This window comes from Lepidochelys kempii, chromosome 5 (assembly GCF_965140285.1).
Source record: "Lepidochelys kempii isolate rLepKem1 chromosome 5, rLepKem1.hap1, whole genome shotgun sequence".
Taxonomy (NCBI): Eukaryota; Metazoa; Chordata; order Testudines; family Cheloniidae; genus Lepidochelys; species Lepidochelys kempii.
This window is the reverse complement of record NC_136384.1, coordinates 111,937,770-111,962,044: the sequence shown is the minus strand read 5'-3', so window position 1 is coordinate 111,962,044 and position 24,275 is coordinate 111,937,770. Positions and strand designations below refer to the sequence as shown.

At 42.4% G+C, this 24,275-nt stretch overlaps 1 protein-coding gene across 1 annotated transcript in view; it reads right to left on the bottom strand.

Annotated features, from left to right (window-relative positions):
- ADAMTSL1 (ADAMTS like 1) overlaps positions 1–24,275 on the bottom strand; it is a 268,482-nt gene that overhangs the window by 134,503 nt on the left and 109,704 nt on the right. The window contains exons 9-12 of the mRNA XM_073345470.2: positions 24,017–24,155; positions 8,047–8,097; positions 3,076–3,280; positions 1,618–1,765 (exon numbers count right to left, since the gene is read on the bottom strand). Coding sequence (XP_073201571.1) covers positions 1,618–1,765; positions 3,076–3,280; positions 8,047–8,097; positions 24,017–24,155 — 543 coding nt within the window. The remainder of the gene's footprint in view (positions 1–1,617; positions 1,766–3,075; positions 3,281–8,046; positions 8,098–24,016; positions 24,156–24,275) is intronic.

Here is a 24,275-nt window from a genome sequence, read left to right as displayed (position 1 = left end):
CAATGGCAGGCTTTGTTGAAGCGTTGACTAGCAGATGCATACTTTGCCACAGGTATTGACTCGTTCAACTGTAATTTATAATTTTACATTTATTAAGCAAATCACCTCTTTTTGGATAGATTTCTAGCAAGTTTCAGCCCTGCAAGTGCATGAGGCAGGAAACTGTACCACCCGGCACTTGAAAGGGCAACTGTGAAAGAGGAGGCATTTGACCTGAAAAGGACAGCAGAGTGTATTTTTAAAATCACACCAAGCCCTCCCCACACCCAGAACAAAACTCTGCCAAACCAAAATGCTACACTGCATGCACAATTCTCCCCTCTGGGGAGATAAGAGAAAGAATGAACTATATGTCACAGATGTTGGTCACATCACTTAATGTGCTCCTGGAAGGCACTCAGATATTATGTTGATGAGGGTGGCATAAGAACCTACAAAGAACAGGACAGAACAGAATACTGGATCAGAAGAATAGCTTTGCCATGTGGATGGGGTTCCATGGGAGCCCCACCAGCAGAGGTTTCAAGGGTTGGCATCTTGGCATTGGTGCTCTCACTTATCATTGGCCATTGAGTATGGAAATAAAAATTCCAACTTTCTTCTTTCCATTTGTGGTCACTAAAAAGTTATAGGCCACTTTTATTCGATTTCAACCATTCAAGTGCCCTTAATGTGTATTATCCGTAGTGATTTACAAAATTATATTAGTTTTATTTCTGAGTGGATCATGTTGGGTCTGGAGCCTCCAACTCAGAGAAATGAAAGTCATATTTATCGTATTTTAGCCAGGAAACTTTCCATTAAAAATAAACTGACCTACACACATTACACGCATGAGAAAGTTATATCCAGGTGGTTATATCCATCTATATATAATTATAGAACCATGTGATAATTTATCAAGGACCTTTGCTGCACCTGCCCCCTGCCCATTACTCCATTTACCCCAGGATTTACTCTTACATTCCAACCCCATGAGCAGCTTCAAATAGCTGCCTTATAGAAATCAATATGCCTCAGCAACATTTCCTCCTCCCCTAAACCAAAGTGGGGAATTCCTCCCAATATCACTTGCTGTCTAAGGCTCAAGACAGGGACTATTCAATTCTGCTGCAGCAAGGGGCTCTCTACACATAAAACTGTTGTGATTTTCAAGTCTGTACAATCTTGTAGCCTGGCTAGTAATAGGAGCTTCTATATGGGACACAGAGCGCTTGCTTCTAGCTTAGTTAAAGCTGCTGATTTGTCTGAATGCTGTTTAAACCTATGGGTAAGTTTAAACATGTTTGTTTCCCTTTAATAAAGCACTATGGACCAACTTTAGCCCTGATATAGTCAGTGAAGTTGCACCCACTTACATCAGGGTTGAATTTGGATTTTTATCTAGGTTGGTGGATCACCAACTGACAGTAATAAGATCTGTTTTGTTTTGAAAGATCTACAGGTTGCCAGCATTTCAAACACCACCACTTACATCCAAACTGGTACAGCAATGGCAGAGTCTCTTGATAGAAAGTCATGAATTACTGCATTCAGACAGACTTGGGAACTTGCAGCCAACAAGCATAAACAGCTCCTTAATGTGGCAGAGCTGTAAAGATTCATCTGCCTTTTTACCTTTGGGTTTGTAGCAAGGAGTGGGAACAATGCATTCTTCTTTTATATGAGGCTTTGTTTTAGGGCTGCAGCCTCCTGTATGCATCCCTCTGTGATCAATGCAGAGCACCACACGGTATCTCAGCCCCTGGCCACATGTTACAGTGCACTGAAAGAAGAAAAGAAAAAGTACAAAGTAGCATTTTTTTTTTAAACCACCCTGTGGGAAAAATGGAGTATACAGCAATAATGTAACAGCATCAGAGGGAAAAACTTGGATCAGAAACAGCCCATACTGGCCCATAAATTACTTGTTTGATACTGGTTAGGGACAAAGTTGACAAACAATCGCTGTTTTTTTCCTTTCTGTTCTGCACAATTGTTTGGTTTAGAGATTCAGCGGCTGGATTTCTCTCTCAGTGTCACTCTACTAACTCTCTCAGCATTGGTCACTTGGCCTCTGGCCATCAGTCCCATACTGGATGTATTCACTAACACCTTGTCAGTTTCAGCTGTGGCCACGTCTGCTCTGCTTGGACCAGGCACTGGAACTTATGGGTTAACGAGTGTAACAACTAAATATTTTGGAACATGGCACTGTATAGAGTGGGAAACAATTTGGGCTTTAAACTCCATGCATTTTCTCAAGCTGAATTCTTTTATATGGCATGTCATTTCCCCCAGGATAGTGGGTTTCTGAAGCTGCAGGCACCAACCAAACAGGAGAGAAGCAAAGAGTAATAATAATGCTTTGCACATATCTACACTCTTTAATCTGAAAATCACCAAGCACTTTGCAGATAATAATCTACCACACCTCACATTTTGGTAAGGTAGGTAAGTTTTTAAAGTCAGTTTTATCGGTGAGGAAACTCAGGCATAAAGAGGATAAGTGACTTGACGAAGCTCAGACCTGTTGGAATAGGACCCAGACCTCTTTTTCCTCCAGTCTTGTGACTTCAGCACAAGTCTTAAAGAAAAAGAGGTGAGTCAGGGTTAGGCAAGCAGGTGGTGACTATGGTACTAAGCAGTGATTATAGAGCAAAGACTTTCATGACTATGCTTGCATGGCTGCTTATATTTCAGACTGCAGAGCAGCAGTCCAGGATATTTGACTTGTGGACAAAGAGTACAAGATAAATGTGTATTAGAACGTGTCCATTAACAGCTTGTGTCTCTCTGCCTGTGCATATATGTTTCTATTTCATCATTTATATCTGATCGTTATTTAACATGACCGATCCGATTTGCTCTTCCATCATTCTCCTCAGCTAATGTTATAAATCCTGAGTATTCACTCTGCAGTGGGATAAATACCATTGCTTGAAGCAGGAAGATCGGAAAATTCCACAAGGTAAATAAGCTTAGTGGCCATTCTTATTCTACTAAATTCTCACACACATTAACAAAACAGAAGATTTGTTCCCAATGCCTGGCTTAAATACAAACAACAACAAAATCCAACAAAGAACTGTGTACCGGAGACCACTCCTGGGCCAGCCATTTTGGGCAGTCAAATATGTTACAGGGCTGGACAATGGGCATCTTTGGCGTGTACATGCACTTCCACTCCTCCACAGGGCTGATGTGCCCCTGAATGTCTTCCTCCACACAAGAGACTGTGCGGCTCTGAATGCCCCCTCCACACGAGGAGGAGCACGCTGTCCATGGAGTACTCTCCCATCTGCAAAAAAAAAAAAAAAAAAGGCATCAATGAAGGGGTAAAAACACCCCAAATGCTTGACCTTTCCTTTTGGTCTTTTTTTGATAAGATTATTATTATGAGCAAGACTTGTTCATTTATATGTATGGCCCCAACAACCACACACTCTTATATCTGGCTCCTTTAAAAGTTTTCTTGCCATTAGTATTTAATTTACAAGATGCTCCCTTCTCCCCCACCCACCCGGTAGTCCAGGTTATTGCCACAGAGAATTTAATTTATGTTAATTAGGGAGACTATTATATCTTGGCACTATGTGCCACATATTGGGAGACCCAAGTTCCAAGATGCTGAAAGCTCAGGGCTTGTCTACACTTACAACGTTACAGCAGCATAGCTGCACTGCTGTAATGTACATACTACCTACACTGATGGGAGGGATTCTCTCCTCAGTGTAGGTAATCCACCTCCCTGAGAGGCGTTAGCCAGGGCAGAGAAGAATTTTTCTGTTGACCTAGTGCTGTCTAAATGGGGCCTTAGGTCAGCTTAATGCCTCTGCTCAGGGGTGTGGATTCTTTTATACCCCTGACTGATGTAATTGAACCCACTTAATTTTCTGCTATAGACCAGACCTCAGTGTGCTATGAAGTTGATGTCCTTATTTGCTTTGCAAGAGGAAGGAGCAATGCCATCCTTAGCTGCTACAGCCATCATATGCACAGTGGGTGAGGGGAAAACAGAGATGGAAGCAATTTTCTCATGAGAATAAAATGACTGTGTGATGAAGTGTGCGCGAATGGAGAATAAAGCTATAGCTAGCGTTACACTGATATGGTTAGTGACTATTAAAGAAAGACAGGTTAGTTTGGGAAACACTGTTGCTTTTATCTGACTGCTATTGAGGTAACAAGAACAACTTTTTAATTTGATATATAACAAGTGACATTTTGTTGAGAAAAAACAGTGAAATGTGTGTGCTCTGGCTGCTTTATGAGAATGTCTACATATATACATATACACATAGATTTCAGAAAAATATATATACTGTATATATGCATAAACAATGTGTGTGTGTGTATATAGAATACACACACACACACACACACACACACACAGAGTGACATTGCTTCTCTTGAAGCAGCTGTATTAGCCATTGTCATACATAGGATCAAAGACTAGATGGGCCCTGGGTCTGATCCCGACTGGTGATTCCTGTATATCTGCCCACACAGTGAATATATATTAGAGCTAGTCAACAGTTTTCAGTGAAACATTTTTCCTGGAGAAAATGCTTTTTCAATTAAAATGAAAGTTTTTGCAAAAAACGAAACAAAACAAAGTCTGCTTTTTGACAAACAAAAACAAAAATTTCATTTTTAGGAAAAACTAAAATCTCCCCCCTCTCCAGTCTTTATTCCAGGAGATAAAAAAATAAGCAATAAAAAAGCAAGAGTGGTGCTCCCCAATCAAAACAAAATCAACATTTTAATTAAAAACAAATGAAAAAATTCATGGAAAAATTCAGACAGGATGAAAAATTTTCAGTTCTTTTCAAATGTTTCACCAACTACACTTACCTTTTTCTGACTAGCTCTAATGTATGTATATCTGCACCCACACTAGATAATGGCTGATTGTATTGTATAAAGGTTTTATTGACAACAGTGTGAAATGGCCACATTGTTTACCAGTGGCAAAGGCATCGATGCGTTATGTAGTTTATCTCAAAGGAGCGCCAATAAAACTTTTCCACCACACCCTCTATTCTGCAACTGCTGCAGAAGTTAAAGAAAAGGTATTCTTAGAACTTAGTTTTAAAATATTTTGCTAGGAAGTCTTTCCAGTAATGCTCCCCTTGTAGAGCCAGAGTTCCATAGTTATGCTGAGCCCACCTATACAGGCCTAAAATTGGAATTAATAAACAGTTAGAAAGCCTCTAATAATTACCTACAATAATTTTTCCATACATAAAAGTGTGATGATTAGAGTCTGATATCTTGGGACTTTCCATGGGAATCCAAGTCTGCCCTTTTACGGCAACTTTCCAGCTGCTTTGTTTTACCTCAGCACTACAAAGCAGCACAAACAGCTGGCCAAGAATTTGGCCCTCAGGTACTATTCCAATATAAAATTGTTGAAAGAGTTTCTGGGATCAAGGCTCTCAAAGCAGAGGTCACAGTCACCAGAGACTTAGGGAGGATGTACCAACTACCAGGAATTTGGGAAGAAAGTGGTGCCCAATGAGGACTCTGGTACCACAAGAGTGTATTACATGCAATAGACCATGTCATCCTCTCTCCATGATAAAAAGCATGGCAGAGGGAAGTTCCTACACGGATTCCCTTCCAGACCACATCTCAACGTGCTCCCAACCTTTCTTCCAGCCTTGCTACCTACTCCACTTGGTGGTAACCAGCCATGCAGTGATTAGGCTACACAGAAAAGACAATATAGCCTATAGAGCTTACAGCCCCAAATTGTCTTCCCTCTGCATCCCCCTGATCCTGGTCCTGCCTCAAGTCTTCCTAAATCCTCCCTCTGGTCCCTTTAACCTCAGCCCATTCCTTCCCCAAATGGATTCTAGACCTGTCACATCTGGAGTGGGAGTGGTGATGCCAAGGAGGGGTCTGACCATGATCCATGCACAGAGGGTTCCAATCCATATGTGGATTTGGGGTGAGGGAAATGATACCACCCATGTGTAGAATGGTGGTGGGGTTGAAGTAGTGGATCTAAAGGGATTGTTACAGGTTGAGACCAAAGCCCGGAAAAGCTGAGAAGCACTGCCTCAAGCCTTTGATCATGTCCGATGGACTGATATTTTCTTTCTTTTTGTGTTGCAGAAAGGCAAATACTTCAGGGCATGTCAATCCTTTATTCTGGATTTTCTTTAACTGTTAGAAAACCTCTGTCTAGCCGCCAGGTTCAGGATGCTTTTTGCTCAAATACAGTCCTTCCACTGTTGAGTGATGCTGGTTCATTCTGTGATCTATAAAATTCTGTCTCTTTCTCTCTTTCTGTCAATGTTCAAGAATTTTGTTCATAATGAAGACAAAATACTTTTTTACCACAAGACACTCAGATCTTATTAATGACTGTCCTTTACAACCCTTTTTAAATCTTTTGTAAATTTTTGAGATTGGTGGGTTTTTGTTTTATAGGAAAGAGAAAAGAGGTTTCCAGAAATGAGGGACAGAAAATGGATATGTATTATATAAGAGCATAAAATATAGCGAGATAAATGACCAATATATTAACTCTGTGTACATATATGTAAACATGCAGCCGTGGGAAAAAAAATCCCTAACCCACCCAAAATATGTATCTAACGTTAGTAGGAGGTGAGCAAGACAGGCATTTGGCATATAAATATAAACTATACAAATCATACATCAATGGTGACAATGTAAGCGGCAGCCACAAATGCAGGCAAGAGCTGCTGTCCTCCATGTCCTCCTAATTTCAACTGGGAGGTCTGTTGTGTGGTCCTATACCATATTTCAAATCTGAATGCGCTGCCTTTTTTCACACACTACAGCAGAGTTCTGTGGTACCTGTGTTAGGACTCACTGTGGTTGGGGTGGGATCACTTTCTCAGCGAGGTGAGATAAACACAGTGGCTAGTAGGTGCCTTTAGTGCTAGAAGGCCCAATGACACAATAAACTAACAGAAGGAAACAAGGCAGAAAATAATACTATTTCAAGCTATTGCCTCAAGACAGTGCAGATCCTGGTTATTGATGGGGTTGCTTCAACTGGGAGACCACCTTTGTTAGCGCTTTTACTCTTACTCTATTATTAATACAATCACCAATGTAACAGACCTATATTTCCTGTTCTTTTATATTCCAGGTTTCTAATGACACACAGAAACATGGCTAATTACATGAGATTTTCAAGCACCCCCTCATGCTTTAAAGACATTCTTAACCATAAAGTAATTAATAGGATATGTCAGAACTCTCTTGCATTGGCCATATTTTGATGGAGAGTTAATTCATCGCAAGCTGAGGTGTAAATTTATGATGCTCTCGCTTGCTGCACACTAACTGCTGTGTGGAACTTGCTACGGCACACTAAAAATTCCATAGTGCGCTTACTTTTAGTAGATGGTAGCAGGGTCCACTCAGCCAATAAGTGCGTGGCAAGCTATAGCGCTGTAGATTTACATCCCAGCTTGATCCTGCAAATACATGTGAGTACATTTACCCATGGAAGGCAGGTTGGGTGCAAACATATGTAAAGAAAAGTTACTCATGTGGAAATGTTTGCAGGATTGGGCCTTTGAACACTATTCATTTTAAAAAATAGAACCCCTCACAATTAATAAGCTTGTGACTTGTTTAAAAGAGAATTTAATACACAAAATGGAACTACAGAATCTGGAGTTCTACTTTCATAGCAATACAATACACTATGGCACATGCTAGATACTTTTGAGGGGAAAAAGTTGAACAGTTAGTTAGCCACAAAGCCACTGGTTTAGGTACCATTCATGGAAGGGCGGTGGGGGGAGGGAGGTGGAGATGACAAAGAGAGACAGATATCCAGTAGACAATCAGACTGAATTACTGCTTCAACTTACTTTGATGTAATTTTAGCTCTGCTTCAATAGTCTTTATAGCAACAAGTTTAGCGCTTGAGCAACTCATGATTATTCCATAGGAGAGTTCAGAACAAGGGGCAGGCAGCATCAATTGTCTTAGTTCTACAGAAAAGCAGCAATGCAGGAGAAAAGCAGTAAACTTATTTGCTAATCCTAGCGTCTGGTTGATTGTTTTACATACCGAGGAAGGGGATGGTAGAGGTCATAGGGCATGATCTGCTTGTATCCATCACTGTTAGGAACAATAATGCCAACCCTCTGAGTAGAAGGTACACACAATAAAACAAACACTAAATGATTACATTATACAATTGTTTTTACACGGTATTAAAAAACTGTCAAAATATTCTATCCACATTGCTAATGTTTTGAAAACAAAACATAAGAAGCCTTTCCAGAGCAATCCTCACAGTTCGCAAGTCGTTCTATAAGTTAACCATTTAGCATACCAATTAATCCTCTGCTTCTTATTAAGCTACCCACCATGTTACCAAAAAGTTGGTTCCACTGTTACAAATGACACCAATAAACACAAATACTCTCTTCACTTACAAAGTAATTACATGCCATGAGGGATAATTTTTATTAGTACTCGGAAAACTTATACATTTAGAGCTTGATTCAAAGTCTGTAGAAGTCAATGAAGAGACTCCCATTGACTTCAGTGGGCTTTGGATCAGGCCCTTACTTAACATTTATATGGTTGTTTCTGCCCTTCAGATGAAAGAGTCCACTAGATTTACAGCAACTTGTGATGCGTAACTAAAGGCATTTTCCATGCAGCGTCCTTGACACTGGGACTCACATCTCTCCAACCCAAAGAAACCCAATTATGTTCCTCTTCAGCCCTCATTTATTTACTTGGGCCTTTTTGGAAGAAGTGTTTTGTGGAGTGAGGAAGACAGCTGTTGTATTTTTTGTTGTTGTTGTTTAGCGACCGTTCTTTGGGGAGTTTATGGTGTTCTTGTCTGATATATTATTATTCATGTGTCTATAGATTGTGATAGGCACTTATGTAAATCAAAATATGTAAAACTGAGGATATCATGCAATATATGAAAATGTATGAAGTTGATTATTAAAAGGTGGACAGTACCTAGGAAATGGCCACTTGGGACGGGAGCAGGAAGGTCTAACTAGAGGGGTCTTATTTGGTTAGCCCAGGATTTTAAGTTTTGCCCGGGGGGGGATGGGGTTCGAAGAACTTCTTACCTGGAGTGACTCTCTCCCTGATCCTTGGTCAGTGTTCCCAATGTCACCCATATACCCATTATCATTTTGTCAGGCTGGGAACCTGGCAGAGGCTTGAAGTAGGAGCTCATGGAAGAGCTGAAGTAAGTCACATTGGAATGAAGGAGCTGGATGTGGAGGTCAAGACAGGGATGATTTTAGAGAGGTTTTGATAGCTGAGAGAGGTTGGGTGAAAGGGGATGAGGGCATCTGTTAGGGGAACAGGTAAGAATAAAGAATTGAGAACAAGTATTCTTCATCCTCAGTGCAATGTACTGAAGAGAAGTTCTCCAAGAGTTAAAAAGGGTCTTGGCATGTTCAGGCTAAAAGGTTCTGTTCTCCTTTTGATGGGCAGAGTGTTTATGTGGATTATTCCTCCACAATGGGAGAATAGATCCCACTGTACTTCCACAGTGAGGAGTCACAGCTAGGTCAGTGTGATGGTATTTTCCAGCTAATGCATTAGAAAAAGCTGAAGCCACTAAAGTGTGGGTGATGAGAACTGGACTGCTCTCTGTCAGGTTAACAACTCTCTGAAATGACAGCAGTTGTGTGTACGTGCACTGAGTGGAGTCTGTGCCTCCCCATCAACTTAAAATCTGAGAGAGTTACAAGATTTGGGTAGGGTTGGAAATGGGAAGGATGGATCAGTTAAAGTTTGTTCAGTAAGCAAATCATTCCAGTTTTGTTCTGTCTGACAAGAGAGAGTGGTACTGATTTGGGAAGCTCTTGGTAATATTTTAAATATAATGGACATTTTGTCATGCTCTTGCAAAGTACACCCTCTTTCCCCACCACTCTACTAGTGCTGCTCCACTCAAAAGTTGTTAGCTCACTCCAGCTCCTCAACCTGCTGAGAAACATTCAGGAAAAGATTAATACCAAGTCCAGAACTGAAGCAATTATACTGCCAACGAGGCTACATTGTTTGAGAGCCAAACGAGTTTCAAATCCTAATTTGTAATTCTTTGCCGTAAACAATTAAAACTTTTTAATAAGTTTTTCTTCTAATAAAACTTGGTTTGAACAGTTAGTCAGGAGACTGAGTCTTGAGGTTACACACTGCCATCCCAGGGTTGTTGTGAGGATTAATTAGTTAATGTTTGTAAAGCACTACAGAAGGGCCAGGCAACACTATTATTCGGGATGTACAGAGTATTTGACATTGTAAAGCATTTTGGGGCCAGTTTGTATTTTCATTCACATGTAATTTGTATCATATTGTTTATTAAATTGCTGTGTATTTGGGAAATATTGTCAAGGGACCATAATACCATCTCATAAATTCTGCAGCATAACTACCAGAAAGAAGCTGAAAAATTTATTGAACTAAACCCCAAGATGTGATTTTTCAAAGCAGAACGTATTTATCCTATTTCTTTGACAACTTTTACTACAATGACTTGTTTTGCCATTGTTATATGCTGACTAAATTCCCACCACTCCTCCCCCCAAAAAAACTACCTAAGGGTATGTCCACCCTGCAATTTATGGTGTGACAGCAGTATGCATACACATACACACACACCCCAGCTAGCTTTGATTTAGCGAGTGTAAACACAATAGCAGTGAAGATGAGGCACCATGAGCTGTAGAAACCCACCAGCTGGATGTGTACTTGAGTGGCTAGCTTGTACAGCAACTTTGCTGCGAATGATCAAAGCTAGCTCGGGTATATCTAAAGGTGCTGTAGTCACATCTCTGACTGCAGTGTAGACATATCCTAAAATTGGTTCTCATACAGAAGTATGCATACTCCTGGGGGTACACAGAGGTCATGACCCTGGGGGGGGGCTTGCAGGATGGGTTTATGTGGGGGTCGCAAGTGCAGGGCCAGCGTTAATGGGTGGCAAGTAGGGCAATTGCCTGGGGCCCAGATACCCTAAGTTACATGCTTCAGCCCCGGGTGGTGGGGCTCAGGCTTCAGACTCCTGAAAGGGGTACAGTAGTCAGGAAAGGTTGAGAACCACTCTCCCAAAAGACACAAAACAATACAAGACGATTACTGTAAAATAACTGCATCCTAGCTAGCCAGTTTACACAACATACCTGTTGCTACCAATCAAAACAAACAAAAGCAATTCACAAAAAATACATTTACTTAAAGATCTTCTCTACAGTTCTGAATTGTCTGGTTTCTGACTCAGGAAAGGGTATTTCTGGGTTTTTAAAACGCTTATTCATCAGTGGTAGCATCATTGAAATTAATGATGGAAGAGATCTACAGCCAAATCATGGACCCTGACTCTGTACACTTTGTGCTACTCTGACCATGCCAAGGGGAGGCAAAGCTGGTCTAGGAGGGCAGTTGCATATTCCTCTGATGTAATGGAATCCCTAGGTAGTGTGAAGCTGGCAGAACTAGCTCTGTGCCACCTGCTCCCAATTTTGGGCATAAGGAGCAAGTGGGAGTGGGTGGAAACAGAGTAAAACATGCACCAGAGGCAGAGAAGTCTCCAGGGAACTGCTTCAGCCAGTATAATTTAAAGCAGACCCCAAACTGCACTAAGATATACTGAGGTCCAAATGGAAAAGTGTCTTGACTCACCATTCCTCACCCCCCAGTTCCTGCACCAAGCACAGCTCAACTAGACTCAGGGGACTGGGCCCAAAACTTTTAGGTGACATTTAATAATACTTTGGACCTCTTATATATAGGGGGAGAGAGAGAAAGCTTGTTTTATAAGGCTGCCGTGGGAGAAACAAATGGGACTTTTCATGCACCACATGGCACAATCCTACTCTGGAAGGGGCATAGGCATGGACTAGATTTTAGAAGACTGTCCTCTCTCTAACATGTAGAATTATGTTTTCTCCCAGTTGACAAGTTGCTTCGTTCACACTGCAGTTTTGCTTTATTCTACATGGAACCCAGCAGCTTGCTTTTTGAGTGCATCTGCCCTGCTGCCTTGGGAATGAAACGTGCCAAGGCTGGGTGCACTACAAAGGCTGGCTATCTACCTAGAATGTTCCTTTTTCACTGTGAAAGCCACAGAGTTGGTTCTAGAAGCTGCTGCTTTTCAACTGTATGGAAAAGCACCACTGCACTTCCATGTGATGAATCTACCTTCTAGCCACTTGGGGCCCTATTCAGGCCTATGTCAGTGCCGGTGCCGACACAGGGATACAGAGCAGGCAGTTTGCCTCTCCCCCTGTTCTGTTAAACCAGACCTCGGGGACACAGAATATCTGGGACACAAGCCTGTCCTGGCCATAACCCCTCTTGCCTCTGATCTGTTGCCCCTGGCATCAAGGGCTCATGTGGAAGTGGCTTGGAATATACCAGTGGGGGGAAATTTATACCTCTGGAGACAGTCGAGCATTGCTGATGCGAAGGGCCAGAGGCTAATGATGACTAAGCCCTGGTCTTTTTGCCTACTATTGGTTTAAATCAGAGATATTCCATCTTTTAGGGGCTGGAGCCCCCCTTTGTGGTGGATCTGCACCTGGGCCACATATGTACCTAGAGCAATTGCTGCATCCCACCTCTTCCTCATTCCCTCCCTTTTCTCATTTTTAATGATTTTGCTGTCAATTTGTGACTCTTATTCTTCCCTTTCCGTGCCCCTCTGTGATGCCACCACTTCTTAACCTCTCTCTCTCTCTCTCTCTCTCTCTCTCCCCAAGTTCTCTCCCCAGATTCCTCTCCCCACCAGTTTCCCTTCACTGTTACTCATAGATCCCTCCCACTAGGAAAAATGTGGCCAGGGACAATTCTCCTAATAATCAAGAACTCTGGGGTCTGCTAGGTCCCCAGCCAATAGACAGTTCTTCTGGCTTGGGGGTGAATTACAAGGGTGTTTTCTTCTTAGGAAGTGAGTGAAGCATGGATAGAAAAATCACTGAAAACTCACCAGCATGCATATCAACCCCCCAGCTGTCCCAAATTTCTGGCTGATGTTTAGTGTAATTCCCTGAAAAAAGTGTTAGCCCCTTTCTCCTCCTATAGTCCCCTGGTCTCCCCTCCATCCCTTGTGGCTTAACTCATCTCCCCAGATGGCTTCCTTCCACAGCTCAGCCCATCTGCCCTGGAGACTCTGACACAGAGTGCAGGCTCCTCTCCTGGCTGTTAGTGGCCTCTTCCCCCACTTCACTACATGTGTCTGGCACCCAGATCTGCCACCTGTTGAGCTGAGCACAGTTCTAGAGGCAGCTGCAGAGGGTTGGAGCTGGGAGCAGCAACCAGCAGGAAATAGAGAAGGGGACTGCAGAACAGCCGTCTTCCTCACAATCTCAGGATAGTGAGTACAAAACTTCTCTGTGATGGGCTCCAATTGGGTCTGTTCTCACCTAACCAGGACTATTGGCAAGAATGCTGGTAGCTTCCCCAGCACTGCTTACTGGAAGGATCTATGAAGAAGGCAAGGGCAGGATCTCTTGGTGCCTCTTGACTATCTGTGAGCTCCAAAGGGAGCAAAGAAGGAAAACTTGGCATGAGCAGCTGCTTGAAGAGAAGTCAGGTTGGCGGCTAAAAAGGAACCACTGGACCATCTCTTCTCCCTGGTTTCAGCCTTCTAGCTAGAGAGCATTGGAGGGCACGTCTGCACAGAGGGCAGGAATCCTGCAGATCCCTCATCCCCACTTCTCTCCCCCAATCTCTGCAAGACTTTCTGCCCCGACCCCCAAATCGCATTGGGCTAATTGGAAACAGAAGCAGCCCCCTTAGACACTACAGCTTCTTTTTGTTTGTTTTTTACCCTGTGCTGCAGGCTACATGGCACCAGCAGTCATGCAGCTGGAACTGCTACGTTTCCTACCCCAGGGCTTTGCACCGAGGGGGTTTAGATTGTAAACTTTTCAGGGACTTTGTCTTTTAAATGACATTCTGTAGGTCATCAAGCATATTGCGAGCAATTGAAAAGAAAAGAGCCAATGGTAGTTCAACTTGAGAGTGGAGTGTCACTCCTGTGGAACTCCTTGCCAGAGGATGTTGAGAAGGCCAAGACTATAACAGGTTAAAAAAAGAACTAGATAAATTCATGGAGGATAGGTCCATCAATGGCTATTAGCCAGGATGGGCAAGAATGGTGTCCCTAGCCTCTGTTTGCCACAAGCTGGGAATGTCACACTTCCACTAGCGGTCTGCACCTGAAAAGGCTGTAAAAACGCTGCCATATAAAACTAAAGTTACTATAGAGGCCAATATTCACAGGAGAGTCATGATTTCATTGCACTGTCCCATGAGAAAGTCTCATATTTTAGGTTAGGCTTTCTGCCATTAAGTCACAGTGTGATGATGCTGCATCCTCACATTATGAGGATGTGACTCCACGACCATGTGAGACAATTGCATTGTGATTGTTTTGCCCTGAAGAACAGATACAGTACTCGCCCTTAAAAAGGAAGCATTTTCCATATATTACTATCTGAGATCACCACTCTTTCCCTGCAGTCTGAGGAGATATCTGTGTTAACTGTGTGGTAATGATTGATAATCGCTTTTTCATTTAAACTTCTGTATGTGAGCAGCCTACTTCCAAAGTAGAAGCACTCCCATTTCTGGAATCTGGATCATCACGCTTAATCCCCAACTATATAGCCAAAAGACAAGTGCCTTGCACTTCACCAGTGTCAAAAAGCCACAAGCGTAATATTATATTTATTAAGTTGACAGTGCCTTACATCTGTCTGGTGCATTACAGATAGGTAAAAGCCAGTTTCAGCTCTCCAAGGAGCTTACGAAACTGAGCTGAATGTCAGTGGTTACTTAAATAGTCTTATAATAAAAATACCTGCAGATGATCCTTTTGAGAAAGCCAACTTTTTCATAGCTCTGGCTCAGCATTCTAGAGTGTCTCATATCTAGATATTTGTGAATTCTCATCTCATTGATCTAGAGCTATAATGTCTTGTTATCGTAACAAATGAAAGCGACCTCCCTGGGGTGCATTTCTTTCATTTTCCCTTGCAGAAACGTTTGGTTAGTATTTACGGGCCATCGCGATAGACTTCTGAAGACCAGTTCCAGAATCTGTATCAGACCTTTTGAAGCCCTTGTAACTGAAGTTAATCAAAAGTGGCAAACTGATATTTTTTTTTTTTTTTTTTTAGAAAAGTGGCAAACAACTGATTTTTTTAATTATTTTTTTCAGAGGGTAATGTGCGTTCTGATTAGGCTTGGCAGTTTATTTAGATGCCCTGGAATGGGTATCTTCAATTTAAATTGGGAAGCAGTAACAGCACAAAAGTTACTTTTCTTTCTGTGGCACATACAATAAAGCCCCTTAAAATATGCTGTGCCACCAATTAAAACAGAAGGTGTCAAAAACAACAACATTTTCATCTAGTTTAACTTTTCCATAGTGATTTAGACGAAATCTGACGCACATAGGGATTAAAATTTGCGATATCTTCTTCCACTAAACAGCTACAGCAGAATATCCAGCGCAAACCGGCCATGTCTACGCTGGCAAGCTTACAGCGGCACAGCTGCACTGATGCTGTTGTGTCACTGTAGGAGCGCTCGTGTAGCTGCTCTGTGCCGATGGGAGGGAGCTCTCCCGTCAACATACTTAAACCACTTAAACCAATGAGTGGCAGTAGCCGTGTCAGCAGGAAAGTATCTCCCACCAACATAGTGCTGTCCACATGGGTGCTTCTGACGGTGTAACTTGTGTCGCTCAGAGGGGTGTTTTTTCACACCCCTGAGCAACATAAGTTGTATTGACAAAAGTGCTACCGTAGACAGAGCCAATCCCAGTAGCCAGCTGTCTTTCTATATTTGCTGGAGTTTCATTCTCAACGAGTAACTTGATTAGAAGAGCCTACAATCAACTTTAACATATCTTCTGCTAGGACAGACAGAAACCTGAGTTTGGTGCAAACACTAGCATGGAAATTGTTCTCTGCCATATAGTTTATTAACTGCTGCTGATGGCACTCTCCTTGTTTCCTTTATCTTATCTCTTCCTTTAACATTAAGAGCCACTTGTACACTGATGTTACTCAACTGCACATAGCTTTTAACACCTTGATTAATACCTCCCGATCCACCCTTCCTACCTGTCCTAACAAAATCATCTTGTGGCTTCATTTCAGATTCCTTCAGCTCTATGCAGAGTTTCTGGTTTTTACCTACATGTCTGCAAAAGAAAACTTCTTCTTGAGGCAAGCAGAGCATTCCCAGGCACAATTCTATTTTATCCATCTTCCTGTACAACTCTAATGACCCACTTGCCACTACTCCGGTATCATCCTTGACTCTAACCTCATTCTCTTCCCATATTTCCTTTGCCTACAGACAAGGTTACGCCGACAGAAGCGCCAATGTGGACAGCGCTATGTTGGTGGGAGCTTTATTGTATGTGCCACAGACAGGCCAGTCCTTGCTTACAGACAGCAACATTGCTTTATTGCATGTGCCACAGAAAGAAAAGTAACAGTAACAGTTACAGACAGCCGCCCAACCTGAAGCAAATACTCACCAGCAACCCCCCACCTTAGTTTAACTTATGCCAGCCTCATTTCTTTAATCCACACAATTTCATCTGCATTGATGTGAGAGCCACCTTCTTTGCATGTCCTACCATCTGGAAAAGGCTTTCTTTGTTTCATCACCTCATTGACTTGATCTATTTCTAAATTTAATCCAAAATAATCTTTTTGCCTCTCTCTGGTTAAAGGCCCAATTAAATTAACTGTAAGGCCCTTTGGAGCCATTTTATATGGAAGACTATTCAAAATAAAGTTTATTGTACATCCCACTGGAGGGCAATAGGGATAAGTGAACCATCATCTCTCAGAACCTCTTCATCACAGATTTATTGCTGCTACTGCATGCATCAGAGAAAGCAGGCCTCTTCTCTTCAGAAATGTGCCAGAACTCTAATTTCATTTATCTTCTGACAAAGAGTGCAGTGAAAACAGGAATACTGATTTACTGCGGTAGTTGCCTCATAATTGCTATCAAATTAAATACATTTAAAGGAGGTGATGACAAGCTAAAAGGAAGGCAGTTGGCAATTTCCTGCACTGGCTGCCAATTTGTAATGAACCAGAGACCTTTATGATTAGTTAAGAAAATATCTTAGTCCGCTTTTTAATTGTATGTATTCATTCATGATACTGAAACACTAGCTGCCTCTCTGATGAGATTCACAAAAGGTCACCACACAAATGTCTTCTATTGTTTGTTGAAGAAATACTAGTGACCTTCACAATCAAATCATCACTGAGTGAAGTGGACTATAAAGTCCATGGGATCCTGTGCTCTGATGGGTTTCCAAGTACTTTGGTTTGATCTGAATGGTCATGACATACTTGGAATGCTTTCATGTGCTGTGATTTGTAACATGCTGCTGCTGTTAGAATAGCTAAAAAGTTAATAACAATTACAACTAAAAAAATAGGGACAACAATTTTTATTTAATATTGAGGTTTCATTTTGCTTCTTGGTACCTATCAGACACTGTACCAGATTAATATTACATATACTACAACACGCACATGCGCATACAGAAATGATACGTCAGAATGCTAAAGGAAGACGGTTTGTTGCAATTTTGCTGGGAATGCTAAACACCAAAGGTACGCTTGGGAATGACTGCAGGTATCCAGGTGTTGAAGGACATGTCTGAACCAGAAAATCTTCCAAAAAATTCCCACTAGTGTTAGCACCAGTTCTGGTGGGAACCATAGAGGCAAGGCTTCAGGTGACCTCTGGCCTTTTTACCAGTGTCAGTTAAGCAGGTTTAATTGATGAAGTGGTCCAGCTGCCAGGGGATTGTCACAGGGAATACTTTTTAAGTACAGACAAGGCTTATAGGTGAAATTCAACTTGGTGAAGAGGACCTGCACAAAGCCATACATACCATTTAAACCACCCAATAAAGCAGTTCTCAACCAGAGGGCCAGGGCTTCCTGGGGGCGGGGCGGCATGGGCAGGTTTCAGGTGGTCCTCCAAGCAGGGCCAGCATTAGACTTACTGGGGCCCAGGGCAGAAAGCCAAAGCCCCACCGCATGGGGCTGAAGCCCGGGCCCTGGGCCCCGCCACCTAAGGCTGAAGCCTGAGCAATGTGGCTTCATGGGGGTGCTGTGACATGGGGCACCAGGCAACTGTCTTGCTTGCTACCCCCTAATGCCAGCCCTGGCTTTTATATGCAGAAAACCAGTCGTCATGGCACAGGTGGGCTGTGGAGTTATTATAGCATGGAGGGGGGGGCGAGGGAAAGCTCAGAAAGAAAAAGGTTGAGAACCCCTGACATAAAGGCTTAAGTAGCGCTTAAATGACTCAAAGGACCCTAGGTTCAGAAACAAAGGAGATAGGAATGGTACAAGATCATGGAGTATATAGAAAGAGTTCTGTGCATCAGTGAATGTCACCTGAGATAGCTTGGGAAGCTGGAATCTAAATGCAACTTCAATGCTGGAAATGGGGGTAGGGTTCATTGGCTGTAAACAGTGACCTGGAATGGTGTGTGAAGTGAAAACCTTTCAAACTCCTGTTATCAACACTGCTTTAAAGAATGTCTTTGAATTATGAAAGGAACAGTTTGTTCAGTTTACAGTACCTCAAAGATATAAGCAAGTCCACAGCACACATAGTCCAAACAGACTTCCTTTCTCAAACAGGAATAAAATTCCATTCTCCGGTCATTAGAAAAGGGAGTCATTTTATGCAGCCATCGGGAGGCCATCGGAGACACCTGAACTTCCCATCAAGTCTTTTTTCAGCTGAAAGCTCTCCATCATGGGAATGTTTTGGAAAGTTAAAAGAGGGCTGCTATGAATTTAGTGTTCATGAAAACCTCAGAGACTGAAGTCCTGAATTTTGCCCAGATCAGGTACAGCACAGGATTTGGCAGCGTAAGCTTCCCCACGCTGCTCCTCAACTCTGAGCTGGAGGAACCACCCCTAAAGAAGAGCGGGTGGTTCGTTTTCCATGTCCATTCAATTCTTGGCCTCTCTGCTGCTGACACTGCCAAAAACGGTGCTAATTATTGCCAATAGGGAGCAACAAGCTAGAGGTAAAAGACTGTACGTTATAGGCACTGTAAATCCCCAGAACCACGGAACACAATTATTAGAAAACAATGCTGTCCTTCCCTTTCAGTCTAAATTCAGATATAAACTACACTACAGTAAAACCTCTTCATTTCTTTTTTCAAAACCACTTACTTTTATCAGCTTTCCTATGGCACTTATCACCATAGTATATGAGCACCTGGCAAACATTAGTAAATTAAGCCTCGCAGCAACCACGTGATATAGGGAAGAATTATTATCCCATTTTTACAGTTTGGGAAATTGAGGCACAGAGATTGTGTGTTTTAGCTACTCATATAGTGAATCCATGGTAGAGACTTGAACCCAGAAATCCTGATCCCCCCCCAGCCTATGCTTTAACCACAAGACCATCCTTATTGTCTATAGTTTTCTGAACCTTATTTTCTTCTTATCAGAGACTGTCCTTGATTCTGAGTCTGGGTTCCTGATTCTGTGTGTTCTCCAGAAAGCCATGGTTGTCAGTAACTTGGCATTCTGTGGAGACACTTCCATTAAGTTGAGTCATTTCTGGTACTCCCTGTACATTAGGATAGCATAGCTTTGTTTCTAAATGACTCTCCTCCCCAGGGTCTTTATGTCAACAGCTCTGCCTAGTTATGTGCCTTGGACAAAACAAAAATTACTTCCTGACATCTGCCCAAAAGTTTTTTTCCCTCTCTCTTTCCTCCCACATACCTTGCAGCCACCTGCCTTAACATTTGAGCATGTGGAATTTCAAATTATTGAAAAAAAAAAAAAGTCTTGGGGTAAATGCCAGAGAGAAAAGACATGTGTGATCCAGAACTGGATTAAAAAAAAAAATAACAAAAACCAGGTCAGGTAACAGTTTATTAAAATCAATGCCAAAGTAAAATTATCTCATTACAGTAAAAAGAAAAGGAATACTTGTGGCACCTTAGAGACTAACAAATTTATTTGAGCATAAGCTTTCGTGAGCTACAGCTCACTTCATCGGATGCATGCAGTGGAAAATACAGTAAGGGGATTTTATATACACAGAGAATATGAAACAATGGGTGTTACCATACACACTGTAATGAGAGTGATCAGGAAAGGTGAGCTATTACTAGAAGGAGAGAGAGAGAGAGGGGAAAACAAACAAACAAACAAAACCTTTTGTAGTGATAATCAAGGTGGGCCATTTCCAGCAGCTGAGACAAGAACGTGTGAGGAACAGTGTGTGTGTGTGGGGGGGGGAATAAACATGGGGAAATAGTTTTACTTTGTGTAATGACACATCCATTCCCAGTCTTTATTCAAGCCTAATTTAATGGTGTCCAGTTTGCAAATTAATTCCAATTCATCAGTCTCTCGTTGGAGTCTGTTTTTGAAGTTTTTTTGTTGTAATATTGCCACTTTTAGGTCTGTAATCGAGTGACCAGAGAGATTGAAGTGTTCTCCGACTGGTTTTTGAATGTTATAATTCTTGACGACTGATTTGTGTCCATTTATTCTTTTACATAGATACTGTCTGGTCTGGCCAATGTACATGGCAGAGGGGCATTGCTGGCACATGATGGCATATATCACATTGGTAGATGTGCAGGTGAACGAGCCTCTGATAGTGTGGCTGATGTGATTAGGCCCTATGATGGTGTCCCCGGAGTAGATATGTGGACACAGTTGGCAACGGGCTTTGTTGCAAGGATGGGTTCTTCGGTTAGTGTTTTTGTTGTATGGTTGCTGGTGAGTATTTGCTTCAGGTTGGGGGGCTGTCTGTAAACAAGGACTGGCCTGTCTCCCAAGATCTGTGCCATTAAATTAGGCTTGAATAAAGACTGAGAGTGGATGTGTCATTACACAAAGAAAAACTATTCCCCCCCCCTACTGTTCCTCACACACTCTTGTCAACTGCTGGAAATGGCCCACCTTGATTATCACTACAAAAGGTCCTCCCTGCCCCTCTGTCCTGCTGGTAACAGCTCACCTTACCTGATCACTCTTGTTACAGTGTGTATGGTAACACCCATTGTTTCATGTTCTCTGTGTATATAAAACCCCCTACTGTATTTTCCACTGCATGCATCCGATGAAGTGAGCTGTAGCTCATGAAAGCTGATGCTCAAATAAATTGGTTAGTCTCTAAGGTGCCACAAGTCCTCCTTTTCTTTTTGCGAATACAGACTAACGCGGCTGCTGCTCTGAAACCTCTCATTATAGTAGGTGCTGCTCACGCCTCCCTTTGAGCCAGTGGTGTGATTCCCAGCTCAAGTAAACATACCAACACTAGCTCAAATAAAGCTAACCTGCTAGAAAAATGAAGTGTGGACATGGTGGTGCAAGTGGTGGGAGGGGCTAGCCAACATGAGTACGTGTCCACGGGAGATACTAGGTACGTATTGGGGGCAGCGAGCTTATGAAGCCTCGGCTGCGTTTTTGCTTTGGCCCACAAGCTGTATGAGAGCTAGCCTGAATAGGTTTCCTTGAGCAGGGAATCACATCGCTAACTCAAAGTAGAGACATACTCACAATACTTGAGGTTGTAAAATGGATTTCCATTATAACCTGCTGTTTTTCCATAGTCACACTTTCTGAAATATTTTAGATTTAATAGTTGACCATGGTCGGTCTGTGCTCACTGGAAAATGTGTTTTGAGGAAAATCAAAACAGATTGTAATTGTTTCAGTGGAAAACCACAGAGAGCAAAAACCACACAAAATGTTGCCTTATCATCAAGGACAAAAGAACACTGAATCCATGGGAGGGAGTGTGGGGGGGAACAGATCCAGTGATTTCAGTCTGTCTGCCTTTATCTAATCTATGGAGGGTTTTATATTGCTGCTCATTGCTGTAGTATCTGAGCACCTTCTATTTAAAAATCAACAGCCATAGCAAAGTCCCTAATGGACTTCATGGAATCTCTGGTTCTTCTCTCTTTCCGGGGTATGAAACCTCTGTTTGGAGCATGGTTATGGTTTTTTGTTTGTTTTTTTTAATTTGTTTGTTACTTTGAGGGGTTGTTTTTTTGTTTATTTTGATCGAGGGCGAAGAAGGCAAGTAGAAGAGTGTGTTGACAGTGAGTGTCATTCTTGTTCTGGTGGAAAGGCTTCGTCAAAGAGAAGGTTTTGCAGTGTTTCCTAAACATGGCCAGCCTTTGGAAGACCTAATCTTCTGTGGAAGTTTGTGCCATAACCTATTCTCAATTTGGCTGCATTCATCAATATTACGCTATTTTCTAATCTTTCATTTTTTTCAAGATAACGCTGCTTCTTGTACTAAAGTTTTGGGCATTGTAGTCTAATCCTGGATCTGTAAGACTCACCAAGGGAATAGTGAGAGATTGCAATACTATGACTTCCTTCTGCTTCCCAGCTCATTTCCCTTTGTCACGCCTAACTAAATATAACCCCTTATTAGGGTTGAGACACTGAGCTAAATTCTGCCTGTAGATGAGATGCACATGACTGAGAGCCAGCGCTGTGTGTTAGGGTGTGACAGAAACACACGAAAGCCAGGAATATCAAGTCCATCATCTCCCATTGCACACTCCCTTCTCATCACAGGGGCAGTGCAACTTAAGGAAGGTTGAGACCAAATTCTACCTTGACTTAAATCACCTGCAATCCTCCTGACTTCATCTTTAACTTTGGATTTCCTGCTTTTACACCAGTCTGTGTCACATCATTAAACATATCTGTGTGTTTTGTTCCCCTCCGTCTTTTTGAAAGATTCTACAAGGTGTATTTATTGGAGTCGGAGTGAATGTACTTCAGGTTTTTGTCAAGTGTGTAACACTACCTGTTTCCATGACTGTAGGAACTTGAGTGTTTTCCCAGTTGTGACGAACCATCCACGCCAATGGCTCTATGTCATTTTTTTAAGGGATCAAGGGGCAGAGTCACCTAATGTGAGAGCAGCTTTGTGCTCCTCTGCTGGTGCACACCTAGCCAAAAGCCAGTTTATCTGATTAGAGGAGCACCACCCATAAGGGCTCCAGACCATCCTCCTCCTCCCTGCAGCTGGTGCTGGGAGGGGGTTTGGGGGTGTCCTTACACCCTGGTGTACCAGAGGGTGTACATGCAGCGGGGCCACTGGCAGCCATTGAGGCTGCTTTGAGTGTGGTTTGAGCCTGGCACAGAGCAACCGCAGGGTAAAGGGAGAGAGTAGGTGTCTTTAAGGCATCTTTGCTCCTAAGCTGTATTGAGCACACTTCCTGCAGAGCTATGAATTGGGACACAGACGTTTAGAAGATACATGTAATACATGATTTGTGAACAGTTACAGCCCCACCATTCAGGGTGCTGAGCACCCTTAATTCTCACTGAGTTCAGGGTGCTCATTACCTCACAGGACTGACCCCTAAGTGGCTACCTGTTGAATTTTAAATGGATCAGAGAGCTCTAACAAGCTAGTGGATGCCCTGATTTTGTCCCTCTCCTGTTTCTGCAAGTTCTATGGGAAGGGGTTCTTGGCAGGGGACAGGGAAGAGGTCTTTTGCTTTTGGTGAAAGGTCAGAGGATGTTGATGATTAGACTACGTTCCTGCATTAAATTTTCACAAGCAGCTGTTGTGGCAAGGAGTCCTTTTTTCAAAGGCAAAATGTAATGCCCATAAAAACAAGATCTACCCCCTGCTAGCCACATGTTTTCCCCTTCAGGATTTGTTACGATCTTACTAACACTTTTAATGACCTGTGGTTATCATAGGATATTATCCTGGGTAGTTTGTTTTCCCACACATTACAATACATAATGAGGCAGAAAGTAATCTGGAGGGAAGAAACAACCATCTCTAAAACTGTTCTTTGCACTGTACATGGGATAAACACGCCAGTTTTACTTTACCCAGTACACACTGCCCAGCGAAAAAGGCGGAGCTATTCTATAGGTCAATCAACAAACAGGAAGAGGAATAAATAGATATTTGGTTTTGCTCAAGTAACGCCTGGTCTCTTCTAATGCTAGAGCTGACTGACCTGGCAGGACAAGGGTCCAAGTTGCACTCCTGAAGTTTTGGCTTTGGCTTGATGTTTTCAGGGTAGTAGTGACAGTATTGATCAGCCACCACCCGGCTGCTTCTCAGATCATAACATTCAGCAGATGTCAGCTGGTAACCTGTGACATTCAGAGAGTCAAAAGACAGAGCATCTGAGCTAAATTTCTTTCTCTGTACATGTATTAAATACAAGTTAACTCTGGTTTTGTAAAACTCTATCCAAAGTGACGCCCCCACCC